This window comes from Crocodylus porosus, unplaced genomic scaffold (genome assembly GCF_001723895.1).
Source record: "Crocodylus porosus isolate Cpor-Errol unplaced genomic scaffold, CroPor_comp1, whole genome shotgun sequence".
NCBI classification, from domain to species: Eukaryota; Metazoa; Chordata; order Crocodylia; family Crocodylidae; genus Crocodylus; species Crocodylus porosus.
In genome coordinates, this window is record NW_017728886.1 from 228,301,787 (window position 1) to 228,321,577 (window position 19,791).

Genomic DNA, 19,791 nt, shown 5'->3' on the forward strand with positions numbered 1-19,791 from the left:
GGGGGCAGAGGCAAGGGCTGGGGCAAATGGGCCCCTGGGATGGGTGGTATGAGAGTCGGAGCCTGGGCAACTAATCCAGAGGTGGGGGGGGGGGGCTCCCCACCATTGCGCACTCCTGGGGCAGGCATGGGGGGGCACATGCCCCCTGGATCTATGCATGGGGCAGAGGCAGACTGCCATTGCGTGATGAGCTCTGCAGCATGCTGCCACTGGCCCAGGACCCTTGTGCAACACAGTGTGCCTGCTGTGCACTTGCTGCACTGTGTCCTCTGCCCACCCGGCGGCAGCAGGCACATGGAGTACTGTACATCTCTAGAGGCAGCTGTAGCATGGTGCAGAGCACAGTGGTAGCCCACTGCTCCCTGGGGGTTTTCTCCCCTCAGGCCGACTTGCCCCGTCTCCACAGCAGGGCTGGTGCAAAGGCAGCCTGGACCTTTCCAGGGATGCGGGAGAAGGGGGGTTAGGTTCCCTCCACTGTGTGCACACCAGGGCAGGCATTGGGGCACTTGCCCCCCAGATCTGCATGTGGGGGGGAGGCGGGCTGTGAGCTGGGCTCTGCACTACATGGTGCTACTTCTGGACCTGTGCAGGATGTGGGGACCTCTGGAGGCAATGGGATGTGGGGGCACTCCTGCTGCTATGCTCACCCTGGGGCAGGTATGGGGGGCACATGCCACCCATGCCTGCCCTGGAGTGCACACAGTCCCTCCACCCTGTTGCTGCTGCTGCCACTGCTTGCAATACCTCATGCTGGCTGAGTGCCTCTGCCTGCCTGGCAGTGGCAGGCACGTGGAATCCTGCCCTGGGAGTCCCGGCCCGGGGGGCTTCGCCCCGCTCACGCTGTACCCAGTGCACACAGCCCTAGCAGGGGGCTGTACCTCCCCTGCCCCCAAGCCTCACATCCTGCCCAGCAAGGCAACATTCTCCTGTGGGCAAGGTGGCTGTGCTGCACCCCCATGGAGCTGGGTGGCCCAGGCCGAACCCCACCTCCGGTGCTGCTGAGCACCCCACTGAGGCTCGAGTCTGTGGAGCCCTGGGGCAGCCTCCACTCTCCTCCAGCTGCTGCCTTCCCAAGAGCCCAGCTGAGCCAGCTTGCCCACATCACCTCCCCTGTGACTGCTCTCCCCACGCCTCTCTCCTCCCCCTCATCACAACATACTTGACCAAAAAGAGTACACAAGAACAAAGGTAGTATATGAAGTTTTATTTATTGTTACCAGGTTTAGAATTTTTAGAAAACCTAGTATTTACTGTAAAATAAAAAAGCAACATTTGTTATTATTAACTAATTATGATTATTAACTATATTAATATGCAGTGTGTCCTGCCATGTACCCTCTTCCCTAATTGTTTTTCTGATTTATTGTGGTGACCTAATTGTAAGCAACCAAACTTTCTGAACTTTAATTTTTGTCTTTAAAATGGGAAAGTGATTTGAGATAAGCAGCGAAAAACAAACTGCTGAGTACTATAATTCATGCATAGATGAATCAGAGATGCTATTACAAAAAAATGTGAGGTATAACTGTAACATACTGGATTAATGTCCTAGTAGGGAGCCTCACTGCCCATTGCCAGGTGTGTACCAGGGGAAAAAAAAAGTTTCCCAGTATATCTATGCTCCCAGTGCACACTTACCTTGGCACTTTGGCCAATACATCTTCCATGTTTATCTTGAACCAAATAAGTTATTCTAGTAGAAGCACAGTGTCTACAATAGCACTGTTGCCAGAATATGTGACTAGATCTCTGATATTACTATACTAGCAAACATTTTCTAGTGTAAACCTGGCCTGAAAACAGCCTGTAATTTACTGACATCAGGTAGGACCATTTCTCTAATGCCAGGGTCTTAAGATGTTGGTTATTATAGTCCTGTGTTCAATTTTCCTAGAATAACCATGATATGTGTGTGCATGGGGTTAAAGTCCATTATATACCTGTAAATAAATCTTCCAAATATGAAGAAAAAATAATAGTAGATATTTACTGTTCTTTACTTACCACAAGTCCTAACACAAGGGTACGCACTCTCTCCCCAATCTCTGGTGAAATGTCATTGCCAAACTGCTGTAAGGTTGTAAGAAATCTTTTCAGTTTGCTGAGCTGTCTAGCCCCACAAGCTGGTGGTAACTGCTGATTAGCCAGAGAGGAGGAAGAGGAAGAAGATGGCCCATTGCTGAAGCCATTGGGTGGAGAAGGAGCTCCATTTAACGCTGTTGGAGAATGGCTAGCGCCATTGGTTACTGAAAGAAAAAAGAAAAAAAAACAAGGTAAATTAATCAGTTTGAGTTTTCTGTGTTTGGCTTCAATAATGATTATGCACTTTAATAGCATGATTAAAGACAAGCCTTTTAATAGAGTGACTCTCCGAGACATTTCATGTCTATTCCACAGAAGCTGGTATTACATGGTACATAAGATTTGAGACAGCAGTGGCTCCCCAGTGCACATCTGCCAGACACCCAAAAGTGTTTTTTTGTACCAGAACAAACAGTATTTGAATGTCACTTTCATCACATGCTTAAATAAGTGTAACAATTAAAAGTGTAATGCAACAAAACTGCTCCTCTGCACACATATTTGGTGAAGGTTAAATTTAACTTTGATCTTTTCTAATCATGTTTTGTATACACAACTGACAGCTGCGTTTATAAAAGCAGAACTTTCAAGTTTTAACCTTATACCACCCAATGAGATGGCTATTTTCTTTCTCTCATGTATTTCCTAGTCATCAACATCTGTAAATGCCATATGACTAGTGCAGTATTCACTCAGGATTTATTAAGACTGAAGTCTTGAAACTAAGGCACGAGTGTAGGCTTTGGGAATAAATCTAGGTTTAATTCCCAAGTTTGCCACAGATTTCCCATGTGATGTTGGGCAAATTACTTAGTTTCTCTGCATCTCAGTGTTCCATTTGCAAGACTTATAAGTTCCTTGCTGTTGCTTAGATGTTTACATACTTACTAAAGGATAGCAAAAGCAACAATGTTCAGGAGGAGCTTTGTATCTGCCAGAAGTACAATCTCTGCTAGAGATTTCTTATATGCGGAGGTGAAGGGTGCACCCAATTTATTGGGTGTCCTTAGCCTATTATAAGGATGTCCTTAGCCTATCAGCCACATTGTCAACTGATCAGTGGGCTGAGAGGACAGGCCATTTGTTGATTTCTCTGCTGTTCAGGGACCACTCATCTTCCAGCCTTTAATAAGGACCCTTGTTTTTGCAGGTTCAATATAAGCTCAAAGTTCTACTCACCCAAAAAGAGAACGGAAATTGGCCAGTAGAATTCTACAAATCTCTAAAAAAATTACAAAGTAGAATCACCCACACAGCTAGCAAGAAAGTTTAGGCAGCTGTTATTGTAAAATACAGCTGACATGCTGGCCCTATATACAGAACTTGTCAGCACAAAGATTTTAACATTTTCTTGCCAGTGGCCTCTCAGATGAAGCATCCCATAAAAATGTACCTTCCCTTTGAGTTATTCTTTCTTAGCCAACCATCTCTCTACACAACTCTTTCAAACTTTTTGAAGGATGCCAGTTCTTACCAACCTTCAATAACTATCACAACCCTGTGGAACTTTTAAAGAATTTCTGCTTAAGTGCAGGTGCAACTGCATTTCCATTCCTTGGCCACCGAGATGCTTCTGCTGGGTTGGCTGATGCCCATATAGTTTCAGCACCTTCAGCCCACATGCTGACATGGGGAAGCAGGAATTCCCTGGCAAAAGCAGGGAAGAGCTGGCTTAAACTGCAGTCACAGTAACTCCAAGCCATGTTCCTCTTAGTACTTAATTAGAGTACATTTCTGAGTTTAAAATGTATATTAAAATCCATTAAATTGATACTATTGCAAGGAAGACTAAGTAAATCATTTGGAATAGATATGAGAATGTCACCCTCCGGAAGGACCCCAAGCACATTTGTTCTGTCTCCTCATCCACTGTTGATAGGCAGCTAACCCACAAGGCAGGTCTGAGGTAGCTCAGAGGAATATGAAGGGCAGCACCTATAAGAAGGGATGGGGAGGTGCAGACAAAGGCTCCTCAGACTTGGAAGGGAAGCCTGAGATAGTGTCCACAGAAAGAACTCAATCAAGGAAGACACTCCAAAAGATACATGTCTGAAGGATGGGATGAGTGGTGGCACTTTCTGTAAATAACTAAAAACTATTTAAATGTTGCTTGTGGATCAGCAAAAATGTTAATAAAATAATTTAGCTATTGGAATTTTCAACAAATTTGGGTCTCATATTCATGGGCTTGAAGTTGAGCAGAAAGACAATCTTTGCAGGGTTTAGGGCTTATAGGTTAATGTTATAACTATGCAGAGTACGCACAAACCTACTCACCACTCAATTCCTCCATCAATCTTCAAAATAAAGTTCCCCTAAGACAGGGGTGTCAAATTCATCTGGCCTCACAGACCAGATGAGCACTGTGGATCCAGCCCATGACTAGGATGGCACCATGTATGGTGCAGTCCAACTGGAGTGGCTGCTGCACTACATGCAGTAGCCACCCCAGCCAGACTGTGCCACACAGGGTGGCTGCCCCAGCTAGACTGAATTGCATAAAGACCCATGCTGCATGTTGCGCCTGCAAGCTCTGAGTGCAGTGCTGGTCTTGGACCAGCTGGAGCAGGCTCTGCATGCCATGTGTGGTAAAGTCTGGCTGGGATGGCCACTGCATGCAGCATGTCAGCTGCCCCAGCTGGACTGTACTACATGTGGCACTGTTTTGGTCACTCTGGGATCTGTACCAGTCCCAGAAGGACTGGAGCAGCTGCCATATCAGGTATGCTGGGGGGAGAGGAGGAGAAGGATGGAGTCCATTGGCTCAATCCAGCCCACAGACTGGCTCTTCCCCATGGGTGAATGCCACATGGATCTGATGAGACCCAGGGGCAGTTCCAGTGGCTGAATGACAGGGTTCCATAGGCCAGATCCAAATGTTTGATACCCTTGTCTTAGGACTTAAATAAATGCATGGGCATTTCAATGCCTTTTTGTACAGAGGTAAACCATATGTTAAATAAAAAGTGAACCAAATGCTACAGTAACAGAAATGAGATGATGCAGTTATGCTGGGTAGGAATATATATGAGTAGGAGATTGAGAAGTTGTGTTCTTTTAAAGCATAACCATGCTCTTATATTTATATCAATTAAATATTATATGAGAGCAAAATTTTTCATTGTCAAATTGCCAGAAGGAATTACAGACTGTTTCACGTGCTCTGGAGACAATGACCCAGATTCTGATCTTCGTTACAATGATATAAATGCAGAGTAATTCTCCTGGGGTTAACAGAACTTCTGGAATTGGGTGCCACATGCAACATAGGCAACCTCACTGGGTATGTCTACACATGAAATTAATGTGACTAAATATACTCTGGCTCACTTTGAACCAGAATAAACTAATTCTGCCATCACTATCTACACATGTTAAAATGCAGTAATTTACTGCACTGCTGGATTCCATTTGTATCTGACAGGCCTATCAGGAGGTGCAGTAAATTAGTCTACTGCATCCTGATTGCTGGTCATGTGTAGATGATGACACTTTACTGAACAGCAAATTAGCCTTCTGCACGTTTCCATGAAAGCGTCTCATGTAGATATGTCCAGTGTGCATCAGGCTGAGTGTGGAGGGGACAGGCAGCACAGTGACAAGAAGACAAGCATAAGATCAGGGAGGAAGCCAGGAAGCAGAAAGCTGAGCAATAAATCAGGTAAAGGAAAGGGACTGGAGTGGCAGCTGCAGAGGGTACAGGGCCAATTTGTGGCAAGCCCCACTGCTCTACATTTACATCAGATTAACTGAGATTTTGTTACAAATTAGTGACCTCAAAATAAAATGCAACTGGTTCAAAATGAAAGGGATATTTTAATAATTTTACAAGGCAATTCTGATTTAAGTGTTACATGGTTCATGGTTTAAATTCATTAATTTATTATCAGGAGGAAAAAAAGGAACTTTATTTTGAAATGTTCATGTCTTTCTCCCTAAAAGATTAATTCTGTTTATTTTTATTCAATAGCAGACAGGATTCCATTACCACAAGTGAACTGCCTGAAAGCTGAGAAGGTTATCCATATTTCTCACATAAGGAATGATACAAGCATTGGAGCAAAAGAGCAAGGGAAACTGGCAGTCATTGTTCTTTCACAGTGCAACAAACCCATCAATAAAATTACCACACCTCTGAGTTGAATGCTTTACTAGATTAAGATGTAGTAATCTGCTCTGCTCTTAATTTTAAGACTGCTTAATCAGTTTATTTCAGCATAATGAAATGCCACTCCAGCCTTGTCATATAGGCTTCCCTTCACATAATTTGATTTCTTACATACAGCAAGAATCAAAAGAATATGCAACAAAAGAATAAAATAAGTCTAATTACACGTTGTGGGTGTGAATGAACTGGTTCTTGGAGCTCCTTGTGTAGTGGGAGGAGGTGGCATTGTTGGAGGCGTCAGCCTGGATTGTGTCTTCACATCCACAGGTGAGTCTGGCATTGTGGAATGCTTCTCAGTGCGATCTGTAACATACCACATGAACACACTATTTTATTTCTTCAAGTACATTAGATTGGGAGGGAGGAGGGGGCGGAGGATGAAAAGCTAACCCTGAACTGAACAGTTTCAGCATCTTCTGTGGAAGATTATACATGCTTATCTTTCCAGCTTGTTCTTGCAATATTACATCATTGAAACCTCACTTAAGGCAGTGTAACACAGATGGTAGGACCTCATTTATAACAGGGCTGCATTATCTTTTGTTTTTATTTCTAGCATGTGCAGATGCTACCTCACAAGCAGTATTGGAGCTGTAATAATGCCACCTTGCTTGAAGGTTTTAACATTAGATAGAAGGAGAAAATAGATGAAGAAGCAGGAAGGTAATAAATCCCTTTATGACAACTCTGGCAGAACTAAAACCTAAAGCTCTTTTGTACAGGTGAGATATTGGCTGAAGCCAGCTCTCTTCATGACTGGTGTTCTTTGTAACACCTGCTGCCCTCTCCATCTTTCGTCCTTATAACTATTAGAGCTACCCGGGTTAAATACTGCATGTGTTCTGGCCATGTTTACCACACCACCTTCTGATACTTTAAGTTGACAAGACAGAGGTACCATATGCCACATAATAAAAGTACCTTTGGCTGACACAGGTGGTATGTGTTTATACCAGTTTATTTTATTAAGGAAAAATCCCCCACCTTTATCATCTATCTCAGTCTGTACACTCACACATCAAAGAAAAGTGTGTATATAATGCAGGGTATTTGTCATAGAAGCCAAAATATCTAACTGAATTACCAGCTTTTATACATACAAAAAACAGACAGACAGACAGACAAACAGACAGACAGGAGGGAAATTTGAAAAAAAAATAAAAAGTTTTAAGTACCATATATCAAAAATGGGGAAAACAAACTATATTTAAACAATGTTAGGCCCAATTACTTTACTTATATCAGTAACACTTTATGCTATTTCTTGAATAATTATGATGGTCACAGCTGGCCTTTAACAATTAATACATATGTTAATGTAAATTGAGAAACTACTTTTCTTCCTGTCAATTTTTTCACCATTTTTTCTACAAACTGTTTTAGTTTGATTCATGAGTTCATAAGCATCATGTACTTAGTTGGCAGAGGAACAAACTGTCAAAAAACATGAACAGTTACAAAAACAAATAAAATACTGGTGTTTCCTATAAACTTAATATCCTAAAGTTATATTCCTTACTCATACTAGAAGACATATGCAGTTACACCAAGAATTTGTTCTTGAGAAGTCAAAAAGTTCCAACTGTCTATACACATGTACACAACGCACATATATACTATATTATATGCTAGGCATATTCACTGTATGTAGCGAGTGTGTGTAAAGACAGATTCAAGTTAGAGTTTTCAAAACAGATATCAAGTTCACGTAATACAAAAAGGACTGCCAGGATTAGAATCTTTAACTGCTACAAAAGTGAAGTTGTAAAAAACTGGTCTCACACAATGCAAGATTTTGGAGTTGTTAAAGCTGTGTTCAACTCTTTGGAGGACTGTTTTAAGGGGAAAAACACTTTTATAAATAACAATCAAATTAGTTTTGTAAAGGACTTGAAATGAAAAGAATCTTGAAAAAGAAGAGGTAGTCATGTGACAGGAGGGGAGTGTACCTCAGTAATTAAGACTGCAGTGTTGATTAAGGTTAGCAATCTCAGCAGTGAAATGGACAGTGTCCAAAGAGAGTGGCTGAAAGTTCAAGGTTTATACACTGACAAGTGAAATGTTTTAAATCAAAATATGCTAAACTATTAAACACCTGAACGTAAACTTTTCTATAAAAATCTTTCTCCATACTGTTATGCTAAAACATTTAAACCTGTAGCTGCAAGTCACTTATTTGAAGAATTAAGGAAACTCTCTTTGAAATGTTCATTTCTTTTTTAATGGTTGAATGTATCTGGCACTCACCTTAACCAACCTCAGCAACAAGGGAATAAATAGCTTTCAGCTCATGTTGCAAGTGAGGGAAAGAGGCACAGCAGTGAGTGCAGGCCTTCCTAAATAAAGGCAAATATTTCTGCCATGCCAAGAAAGGAGAGAGAAAGGGAGGCTTGCCAGAGCTGGTTGGGAGATAACAGTGGGAACTGCTGGTCCATCTGGTTTTCATTCTGCTAACACTCACATTGAACTGTTAAAGAAGGCAGTCCAGGTACACAGATTTGAAGCATGTGGAAACACAGACCTAGGCAGGGACACGATGGGAGTGGGTGGAGGAAAAAAGAAAGAGAGAGAATGAAACTCTTCTAACAGTCTGCTGCTCTCACTGAGCAGGCACAGTCTGTATCCCCCAATTTAGCTGTTGATAACTGAAAGCAATTCTGCTACTGTGATCAATCGCAACTTTTTTCTCCCATCTTGTTTTTCTGGTTACTTTGCTCCAAAAAAGCAAAACTGATCAAAAATTGCATCCAATCAGAGAAAAAAAAAATAGTACTTTGAAAAAGCTAACTAGAATGGTTTATATTTTGTTATTTAAACAGGCATTGTAGTTGCACTAGAACATTGTTTTTGTCTTCCAGTTTCAGATTTTCATTATATTATGATACATTTGAGTGATTCTTATTTACTAATGCATTATGGTCCTTAAACACACACCTCTGTGGCTACTTAGAATGTTAAATGTAACTTATGTTACTGCAAAATTCTATAACACTACTATCTCCTGTAAGGGGATCAGAACTCCTTTCAAATTAATGAAACAGCAAAAATATGAACACTATCATCAGTGCTAGAAGACTCACCTGGAAGACTTAAAGTCTCATATCCTCCTCAATGATGAATAGCTTTCAGCTTAAGAAAGGAAACATGAGAACACAAAGCTTGTTCAATTGCATGGAAGGCCCACAACAACCAAACAGATATTGAGCTATCCCAGAAAATATCTTTCGCTTCATTCTTGTTTCTCCCTCTGGCAGCAAAGCTCCTCCAAAGGCCATGCTGTGGCTGCCAGTGTTAACTACCCCTCTGGTACAGAATGGCAAACACATGAAGGAGCAGTTGGGCCATGAATATACAACATACAGCTGCTGTTTCTTTAATGCTGTTCCATCACCCACAAACCTGTAAAGCCTCAACAAAATGAATCCTAACAGAAGACAGAAGGATTCTGGCAGGGAAGGAAGCAGAAGCTACAGCTTCTACAGTGCTCCAACTTTGTGGGACTCTAACCAGGAGGATTACAATATTTGGTGTTTTGTTAAAGCTCCAATGCATGGAGCTGAAACTAATTTTAAAATAAAAGTTGAAAGAGTTTGCACACTCATGTTTGCATAAATTAAACAAAAACACAGAGGGCAAATTAAATCTCTCGAGATATCGATACATCTATATGTATCTACATATCTCTATATATCTACAGAGATATATTTAAATCTCATGGTTTGGGCCATTTGGGGGTTTGAATGAAGCAAACTCAAGAGTTTTCACATAAGCATTTTTTGTCTGTATACATTTTTTGTCTGTCTCTATATAAAGGGAGGTATTGAGAAAATCTAACCCAAGCCTTTAGTAGAATGGCAATGGGTCTCAAGGATTCACACATATTTGTTCCAGTTTCATTACATGCAAGCGCACATGCCTCAAATCAAAATTCAAGAGACTTACTCAAAACCAGCTAATTCCATGAGTTTCACAGGATTTTGATGGAAAGGCATAAAAATAAACCCATGTCTGCAAACTTGAATTCCAATTCTTCTAAGGTGAGATTCAAGTTTGAAATTATACCAGGTGAGTTTTGATAGCTCCAGGGCCATGACGAAGTTTAATACAGCCCTTATGTTCACCTCCTCTCAAAACCTGGCACATAATTTAAGAGTACACTTTGAGTGGGTAATGAGAATAACCTCTCAAGCACAAGCACTTCTACTTTAGAATGCGCATAAACAGACAAGACTGGAATGGTTCACCTAGCCTTGATCAAATGGGGCTTAAGCCCAAAGGTCCTCTAAACTAAAGGAAAAAGGAGACCATCTGCAATTCATTCTGTACTGTTCATTGCAATCAATTCAGGATGGAGATAGATGGTGAAATAATGGGCTAGTCCTAATCCATGCACACAAGCCTTTTAGTTCAATGAGAGTCTTAGAATAAATTCAGAAAATGTGTTTCAAGTATGCAAAGATCTATTGCATTTGTTTTGGATTACACTGAAAAAACATTCTGAAATACACATTCTTGAATCTCTTTTACAGCGGAGCTAGGAGTTGTGATTTAACCACAGAAGCATTTTGCTCTATTTTAAAATTAAAGAATGCTGTAAAACCAACTTTAAATGATGACATTCCTTCTGTGGATTTTTTGGTTCATGAAACTGTGCTGTTCTCATCAGATATTCAGTTTTATGATGGGAGATATTTTTATCACTGAATTTAGCTGTTAGGTGAATACTGGTATTTACTGTAAGCATAGCCAACCTTATACAAATAAATATGGAAGAGACAGAAAACAACATGTGAATGAGAGGGGAAAGGGGAAAAATATGTACATGTATTCAAATGGCTTTACTTCACTTCCTGTATCCTAAATGATTTAGTCCATTTTTAAAACAAGGCAGTCTTTCATATATGGCAGAATTTCAGCTTACATGGCAGGTTTCCAAGTCTATTGCATCAAGGAAAGCTGATGTATGGAACAAAATATGGAATATATAAATACTTTACCGATACCATTTCAATAGCCAATTCCATGTCAAGCATTTCTAGAAGTGGTGTGTTTTCAATTTCCTTTTTTAAATGAAAAGAAGTATGGTATAATATGCTATGGCATTTATTTTACTTTTAGTTAGTACAAACAGTTCCAGATGTATATTCAGGCATGAAAAAAATTAAAAGGCGCTCTCTATGGATCATACCTAGTACTCCGGTGCCAACCCATACAAAAAATCAGTATTAAAAAGGTTGATGAATTTAACGTTTTAGATTTCTACTGTCTTGTTTCTTTAAGAAATTAGGCTTTAAGCTAGCAAAAAGAGAATGTACAAAGCTGTACACATGTAACAGGAGTAGAAAATTATATTTAAATGAAGCCAAAATGTAATGGATTTTGTACCAGCGACCATCACGCCTATGTTTGTAACAGGAGTAATAAGTTATATTTAAGTTGAGCCAAAAATCTAATGCATTTTCTACTGGTAACCATCACCATAGCTTTCAGACTAACACTGCAGTCAAACATACTTTTGTGATGGTATTCCACATCATTAACAAACAATACAAATAGAAATCACAATGCTGACTGAGAAATTAAAACCCAACAAAGATCAGCAAAGATTAACAATCATTTAACAATTAGTCCATTCTTCCTCCCTATATACTTATCAGGAAGGACTGGAACTCTCTGTGCAGCTAGAGACCGATGCAGTCAGCAGCACAGCCTTATAAAATTTACCAAAGGGCCTCAAACTTTCTAATGGCTTAATCTTCATCCAATTCGTTTTAGAAGCTTTAGTAAAAAGGCACAGAAAAGAATTAAAATTATTATAAACATTTTGATGCTGTAAACAACTGCCCTTAACCACCACACTCAGGCTGCTAATCAGCCATCAGATGGACACAATTTCTATCAGCCGTAGATATATTTATTATTCTGACCTAGAGGTAAAACACCACCAATAGTCTGGCCTGTACAGCCCCCTCATCAAGGCTCTTGAAGTATCAAGAAAATGAAAGAGACAAGAAATATCCTTTGCAGCAAGATCATTCAACAGTCATAGCAGATATATCATTAAGGAATAAGTACGCACACTAAAGAATAGAGAAGGAAGATCTAAGCTAAGATTGAAAGATGACATAACATTGGACCACGTCTTCCATGAATGTTCACCAAGTTCATTTACACCAACAGAAATAGCTGTCTTTATAAGGCAATGAAAAGCTTTGCAATATCTTATCCCATTCTTTTCCAAAGCAAATAGATGAGCATTTAATCATCATTTCATCAGCTGTTCTTGGAAATCAATGGAAGTGAATCCCACCTACCCATTTCTTCTCATTTCAGCAGAAGCTGAAAGTATCTCTGCTTGCTTGAGTGTCCTGTGTTATCTCACAATGCTATCAGAGGCCTCTTCTTTAGCTCATCTAAAACAACCTAATGAAAATAATGCAATCTCCACTTTGTCACAAACTTAAAAGCATGTGAGACATTGCCTGCCAGCTCATATAAAAAGGAAAGTAGATTACATCAGCTAAGTGAATGCCAACAAGTGCCAATGATATGTATATGGAACACCTATCTTAGTTTGGATTGTGGGACCAGCATCTGCTTTGAACAAATGTATAGAGAATATCCTTGAAGAAACAAACATAGAACTCCCCAAATAGAGAATCATGTCTTTGATTATCAGGTGAAATGGTAATGGCCAAATAAGCATAAAGTAAAAAAAAAAAAAAATCCAATTGTTCTAAACCAGGGTTGAGACAAACACTTTATGTTATTGCTCTGACATTATTTGAATTTAAGCTCCCAAGAGAAACAAAATATCTCTTAGCACATGATTTTATTTAAGGAAACAAACACATTTTTCACCTAATAATTTGAATTATTAGATGCTAAGTTTTCAAAACTTTAAAAAATTCCATTTTAGTTATTTTATGATTGCAAAAACTTATTCCAAAATTGTCAGACTTTGACATATCTTCTTTTCTTTTACATTGGTTTGGACTTCTCAAACCAAAACAATAACTGGGATGAAGAAGATGTAGTGAGCCATCAGCAAAGTTCTATGCAAGGACTCTTTGCTTGACATTATTTCAGTTCCCTTTTGACCCTTCAGTGCCTCCTAGGTGTTGAAGGGATGGATGATTTGCCCGAAGAGGAATTTTATGAGCTATAGATGAAATTAGATAACATCTAAATACTTGTCTCACTTCTCTAAAAATAAATGCATGAAATTTGTCCCGGCCCATACTCCAAATAATTTATATTGTGTATGATAACTACTGGAAGTGGTTGAAAAACTAGGGAAGACGTTAAAGAATTGTCTTGTTCTTTCCCTTATTCTATATCCAGAACAATTTCCAGATTAGCTGTGCTAGATATCATTATAAAAATGGATTTTTAAAATACATACATCATTACATGTAAAGAAATGGTAACAAGAAATAGTCTGTTGCATTTGGTTGGAAGTTTAAAATATAAATGAGTACCTCTTTTTTATAATATACACATAGTTCTGGAAATAAAAGACTATACTTGCATAATATTTTCCAAAAAGAGTTATGGCAGAACTGGTAATGATCAATATCCCACAGAGAACTCCAATCTCTTATAAATTATATGCATATATTATATATAATTTCAAATGAGTAAATCCTTTGTATTGTCTTGTCTACATTGTTATTTACATCCAAAGCAAGATAAACTATACAATTAACCTGACAGTATAAATTAAGTTTCTACCCATTTAAAAGCATCATTTATATTTAATACAGTATTACATGGGTCCTCTAAGCTTATTAAGGATCATAATGGGAAAAACACACATTGATGGACAAAGATATATGGATTAGTAAAAAGAAGATGGATAGGCATATGACAGCTTATTATATAAAGACATTTGCTGTAAGTCTTATTGAAAGTTTTCCTGATTGATATGCATGTAAGCCCTGATGCTATGGTATACTCGATGGCTTCAATTATCATGGCATACAATGGGACTGTAGGGTGCGCAGAACTTTCCAGGATCAGGTTTCCAAGTCTTCATTTTATCAGATTATACCATTTTTGCCATGCCCCACCCCCCATTTATAAAAATACCTTATTCTGGTTAATTTTACTGCTTTGAACAAATAGCCCTGAAGATCAAAATATTCACATACAGCACACAGCATTAGCAGACAGTGCAAACTTCCTCTACAACAACCTAGAGAGGTTTGCTCAGAAGTTGCTATGAACTATCTTTAACAACAGCACCACTTTAGTACACCCTAGAAATGTAGGACAACTTGATGAAAACGTGAATCAAGGGTCTATGTCAAAAAGTGAAAGGTTAATTCAGTCTTCACGTCTACAGATTTCCCAGTCACTACTCAGAATATCAATGGCATTATACCATCATAACCTATGAACCAAAGTTCACATCCCTACCCTAGAGCCCAACTGCCAAGCCCTTTATTTTAGATCATATTCTGCTTCCCAGGTACAGTATTATAGAGACACTCTAAATGATGTAACACATTTGTAGAGAAACATACTGTGCCATTATGTGAAGCAAGTTTAAAACAGGGGGACACAACTCAAGTTTTACATAGGGCCATTTGCCAGTTGAACTTTCTAGTGGAGGGTCACCACTTTAGGGATTCACTCTGTTTGGATATGAGACATATTTTACAACTGGCAAACTGGACCATGCATGTGGGTGCATGCACAGCTTAATGAATTTCCATACAGCAAGGACATGGGGTGGCTGTTTTGCTTGTTAAATCCTTTTTTGGTTTAATAAAAAATAGCGAACCACTGGGATTGCCCTGGAAGGTTGCATACTGTATATCTGCACAGAGGTATTATTGGAAGTCACCAGATGGCACTAACAAAAACAAACAGAACTGTTATGACTAATTGATTATTTAATAAGAATTTGAGCAAATGGTCTTTGTTAGTTGACAACTGATTCCTTCTAGAGGTTCTACATCACCAATAAAGTTTGTTTACTGCCTTCAGAAGTGATCCAATATCCACTAAACTCAATGGGAAGACCTTTTTAGCAGTGGATTTGGATTTAGATTCCTCCAATAAAACCATTTCCAAATTGAAGAGACACTGCCTGCAGATTCCACTCTCTCAGCAAAACAAACATTACTACTAGTAGCTGTATGACAACAATCATTTCACAAGCACTAAATACAAGTTAGAAATGATCTGTGCATGTAAAGAAAGGAACCAAATCCCATTGTTTTATAACAATGTGAAACAAGTAATACAGGTGAAGTCAACTAAAACATGTGGATTTATACTGGAGCAGAACTGGACTAGCTTTTTCTAGAAGATGGATAACTCTAATAGCCATATATTGACATTAACATATCAAAATACACAAACTGAAGCCATTAAAATATAAGTGTTTGCAAACAGTTGTCCCAGGTATCTTGTATTAGACCAACACGGCTATAACCGGCAACCCCTGAAACAAAAATACATACATACAATAATTTCAGATACTATTGTCTCTGTGTTTGTCAAATGTTGATAATCTACAAAAGAAGGCTTATCTCATGCAAAAAAAAGATTCTAATACATTCAATTAATGTCTTAATTAATACAAAGATCATTAGAAAAGAATAGTGACAACAATCTTCTTGATTTTTTCAAACTACCTTAACTGTTATTTCAATGTATCAATCCACAATTGTCAATGTTAAAGTGCTAACACTTTTATGGAGCAGCTGTGCGCTCTTTTACTGTTTTGCTTTTAAATATGTGAAATACTGTAGATCAAATTTTCTTGCACTCTCCTTCTAAAACATGATAAGGATTAATCTGTAAATGAACTGAAGAGGAAAATATGTTAAATGAGGGAAACTGCAGAACTAAACACCAGCTACCAGAAAGAAACTACTCAGTCTCAACCAGTTCAAGGAAAATATTGACAAAGAAAAGAAATCTAATGCATTTGAACTCTGAATGTTTAATATGAGAGCACTTAACCCTTGGTAATATGGTAGGTTTGCCTGTACACGCTATGCTTTAGAAAGATTTAACCTATAGACATGCCACACAATTTTGGTCCACGATTCTGAAAATAATCACTTTTGGGTTATGAACGTATGTTTGTTTTGTTTCAATAATATAGTCTTTTGCATAAGAGATATGTGTAAGAGGAAATGACCATTTAGTGTTAGTGGAGGTGATAGACTAGCTAACCCAATAAATGCATTCCATCTCAGGAATAATTAGAAATGGATTCAAAAGATAATAAAATATTGAAAATGTTAATTTAACTACATGTAATTAAATTATAAACATGTAGAGCCAGGCTAGTAAAAACATAGCATCTAATACAGATGTGGCTAACAGCCACAGGAATTTTAATTAAGTTGTTTTTAGCCACCAGAGGGAGCCTATATTGTATTATGGATACATGAGGAGCCTCTCTTTCAATGCTGAGAATTACAAAGAAAGAAGCAAAACTCTTGCCCCAAGATGAACTAGAAGTCACAACACAGAAGGAGTCTATCTGTTTGCCTACACCTATCCCTACACATATTTCTACAGTACCAAAATAGAATTTTGTATGAACTTCTCTTCATTAAAAAGTCCCTAAAAACCAGCTTACCAGTTCTAACATGTAGTTTTAGTCAGTATTGGCTGCACCAAGTGCTTGATAGTGTCAGGTCAATATCTCAGACAGGATTTAGTTTAATCCTCATGTGTCAAGGCAGTACATTAAACTTCTGCTTGCATAGGGCCAGAAAACCTTTATTCAGTTAAAAGAAAGAGTGGAAGATATACACACAATAAAGTGGCAGATCATTACAAAATACTGATTATCCAACTCTATTGATACCATTTTCTGATACCTCAAGCCATTCAGAAGCAGATTTCTAAAACCTGAGAAAAATGTGATCAATGGTAGTAGTGAAGGAAGATTTGATGAAAAAGAACAGAAGATGGGACAAATTCATCCAATTTGCCCCATATATTCAATACCAGAGGTGTTTCCAGTACCAAACGTGTTAAGAAAGGAAAAGTACAGTACTGAACACTATTCAGTGAGGTAGACAACAAAGTATTTAATCTTCTGAAGTTTGAACTAGATTAGAAAGCTCTTGAGGGCCTCTTGTGAAGTGAGACAAATCCTGAACACTAATTTGATAGATCTTCAATAATGTAGGAAATGTGCAGACGTGGAGTTGTCCTTACTCAAGTGGTCAGGCAAACAAAAATCCAGAATTATGAGAAAAAAGTTAAGAGTAGTTGAATCAGATTTTAAACTTCTATCTTGAATAGCTGAACACAGACGAATTCACAGGCATTAACTGCATATGTAACTACTGCCGCTGAGCAAAGGATTGCAGCATACATGTAACACTTTAAACTACAAGAAATTACTTTATGCAACTTACATAAGCATTTGTTTTCGCACGTGCCATTTCACACAATGCTGAATAAGTCCCAAAAGAAAGTAAAATTATCTGTACAAAAGATATGAATAAACTGGAAATGAACTAGAATTGAAAAATATGACGCAAAAAATACAGATACTATGACCAAGTGAATAAAACTAAATCTTGCGTAATGGGTCTCATAATGGCTTAAATGTTAATATAGACACAAATAAACTCCATAGTGCAAGAGGAGAAAGATGATAAGAAGTAGTATATAGGGTCCTTACAGTACCAGGTTCTACAATTAGACAATTTGAAGGCGGTAACGGGGGGCGGGGGGGAGGAGCGTTAGATTCAAGGAATGAAAACCTCATTTTGTATGAAAGTGGATATCTTCTATGAACCAATAAGACTCATAGGGGTATAGGGAGATGAGAAAGAGAAACAGAACATGCATGTGTGTGTAAATAAAGATATTCAGACCAACCTTGGAGAACCAAAAACTCAAAAACCACAGAAAAATTCTATGATGAAGTTAATCAACAACCCAGCTATCCATTAACAAAGAGTTTTATGAAACAAATAGAAAAGCTATCATGAAACTACTACAAGGGTGAGGGGCTAAGAATAGGAAAGTAGAAAAGAAGCCTGAATCAGGGAAGATAAGCAAGTGAGACTTAGAAGAGTATGGAATAGATGCACAGATGACAGTAAAAAAAAATAAAACATTCCAAGAAAAAATGGTGGAGTACTTAAAAATTCTAAGAAATAGTAGTGAAATTTACCATCACAGAAGACTATAAAATACTAAAGCAAACCAAGATGAATAACATAATTCAGGAGTAAATTTTATTGTAGGATTGAAACAAGCAGCAAGACACTGTTAGTAAGGGCTGTGTGAAGCTTCAGTCCCTGATTTGATTCAGTGGAGATTCGGCCCTATTCGGTGGCTCAATCTCCAAACCCAAATCAAATCAGAGGACGCTTTAATCTCTCCGAATCAAACTGGAGCCCTTCAAATCCCCCAGCAAGGCCTGGGGGGCAGGGACTGGGGACCCCCACACCTGTCCTGCAGGCACCCGCCTTAGGGCCCTGGAGGTGCAGGTGAGGGAGCTCCAGGAGGAGGTTAGCAGGCTGAGGGGAATCCGAGAGGCAGAGGAAGAAATTGACAGATATTTTCTTTCCCTGCAGGGTTGTACGACCAAGGAGGATGCATCTGAGGAAGAGCCCTCCATCATTAGTGCCCACATGGACTAGGACTATGGGGTAATAATCGGTGGGCTGGATTACGGTTTGGAGCATCCCTTTCACATCCTGAATCCTCGCTCCAGGTAGGCAGTAGACCTCGCGTGCTGAGGGGTCCTGGCGACAGATGGGGCCCTCCGTACCTGTCAGGATGGAGTCGCCAATGACGATCACACGATGCTTTCTCCTCCTGGCCTGCTTGTCTCATTCAGCCTGCACAGGATGTGGAGTTGCCTCCTCCCCAGTTTTGTCTTCTCCTTCCTCCTCCTCCAGGGCTGCCAGGGCCTCGTACCTGCTCTCTAGCCAGACTGGAGGAACTGGTGCGTACACCCAATGGAAAGAAGCGGACATCACCAGGGATGACTATACTGCAGTCGCTCGGAGATGGAGGAGGGCAGTCAGGAAGGCCAAGGCAGAGATGGAATTAGGGCTAGTTTCCTGGATTAAGGACAATAAGAAGTCCTTCTTTAAATACATAGGGGGTAAAAAGAAGGTTCCGGGTAACATGGGGCCCTTGCAGGATGCGTTGGGAAATTTGGTTGTCACACCAGACGACAAAGCTTAACGATTGTTTAACAATTTCTTTGCCTCCGTCTTCCTAAGTAGGGACCAGAACAGCCACCTCCCTGCTGGGCCCCCCTCGGGCCCCAGGGGAGGCACACCTGGGCCAAGGGTTAGTGAGGAACTAGTTAGGGAGCTTCTAGAGGGACTGGGTCAGCCGTATTCAAGTCAGCTGGTCCGAACGATCTCCACCCCAGAGTTCTAAAGGAATTGGCCGAGGTCATTGCAGGATGCCTGGCACAGCTTTACGAGCACTCGTGGTGCTCTGGTGTGGTCCCAGAGGACTGGAAGAGGGCCAACGTGGTTCCCATCTTCAAAAAGGGGAAGAAGGAGGACCCGGGAAACTATAGGCCAGTT

At 39.6% G+C, this 19,791-nt stretch overlaps 1 protein-coding gene across 5 annotated transcripts in view; it reads right to left on the bottom strand.

The window, feature by feature from the left end:
• RUNX1T1 (RUNX1 translocation partner 1) overlaps positions 1-19,791 on the bottom strand; it is a 140,374-nt gene that overhangs the window by 63,357 nt on the left and 57,226 nt on the right. For all 5 annotated transcript variants that reach the window (XM_019550426.1, XM_019550400.1, XM_019550418.1 and 2 more), the window contains 2 exons: positions 6,416-6,553; positions 2,005-2,246 (listed from right to left, as the gene is read on the bottom strand). In XM_019550426.1, coding sequence (XP_019405971.1) covers positions 2,005-2,246; positions 6,416-6,553 — 380 coding nt within the window. The remainder of the gene's footprint in view (positions 1-2,004; positions 2,247-6,415; positions 6,554-19,791) is intronic.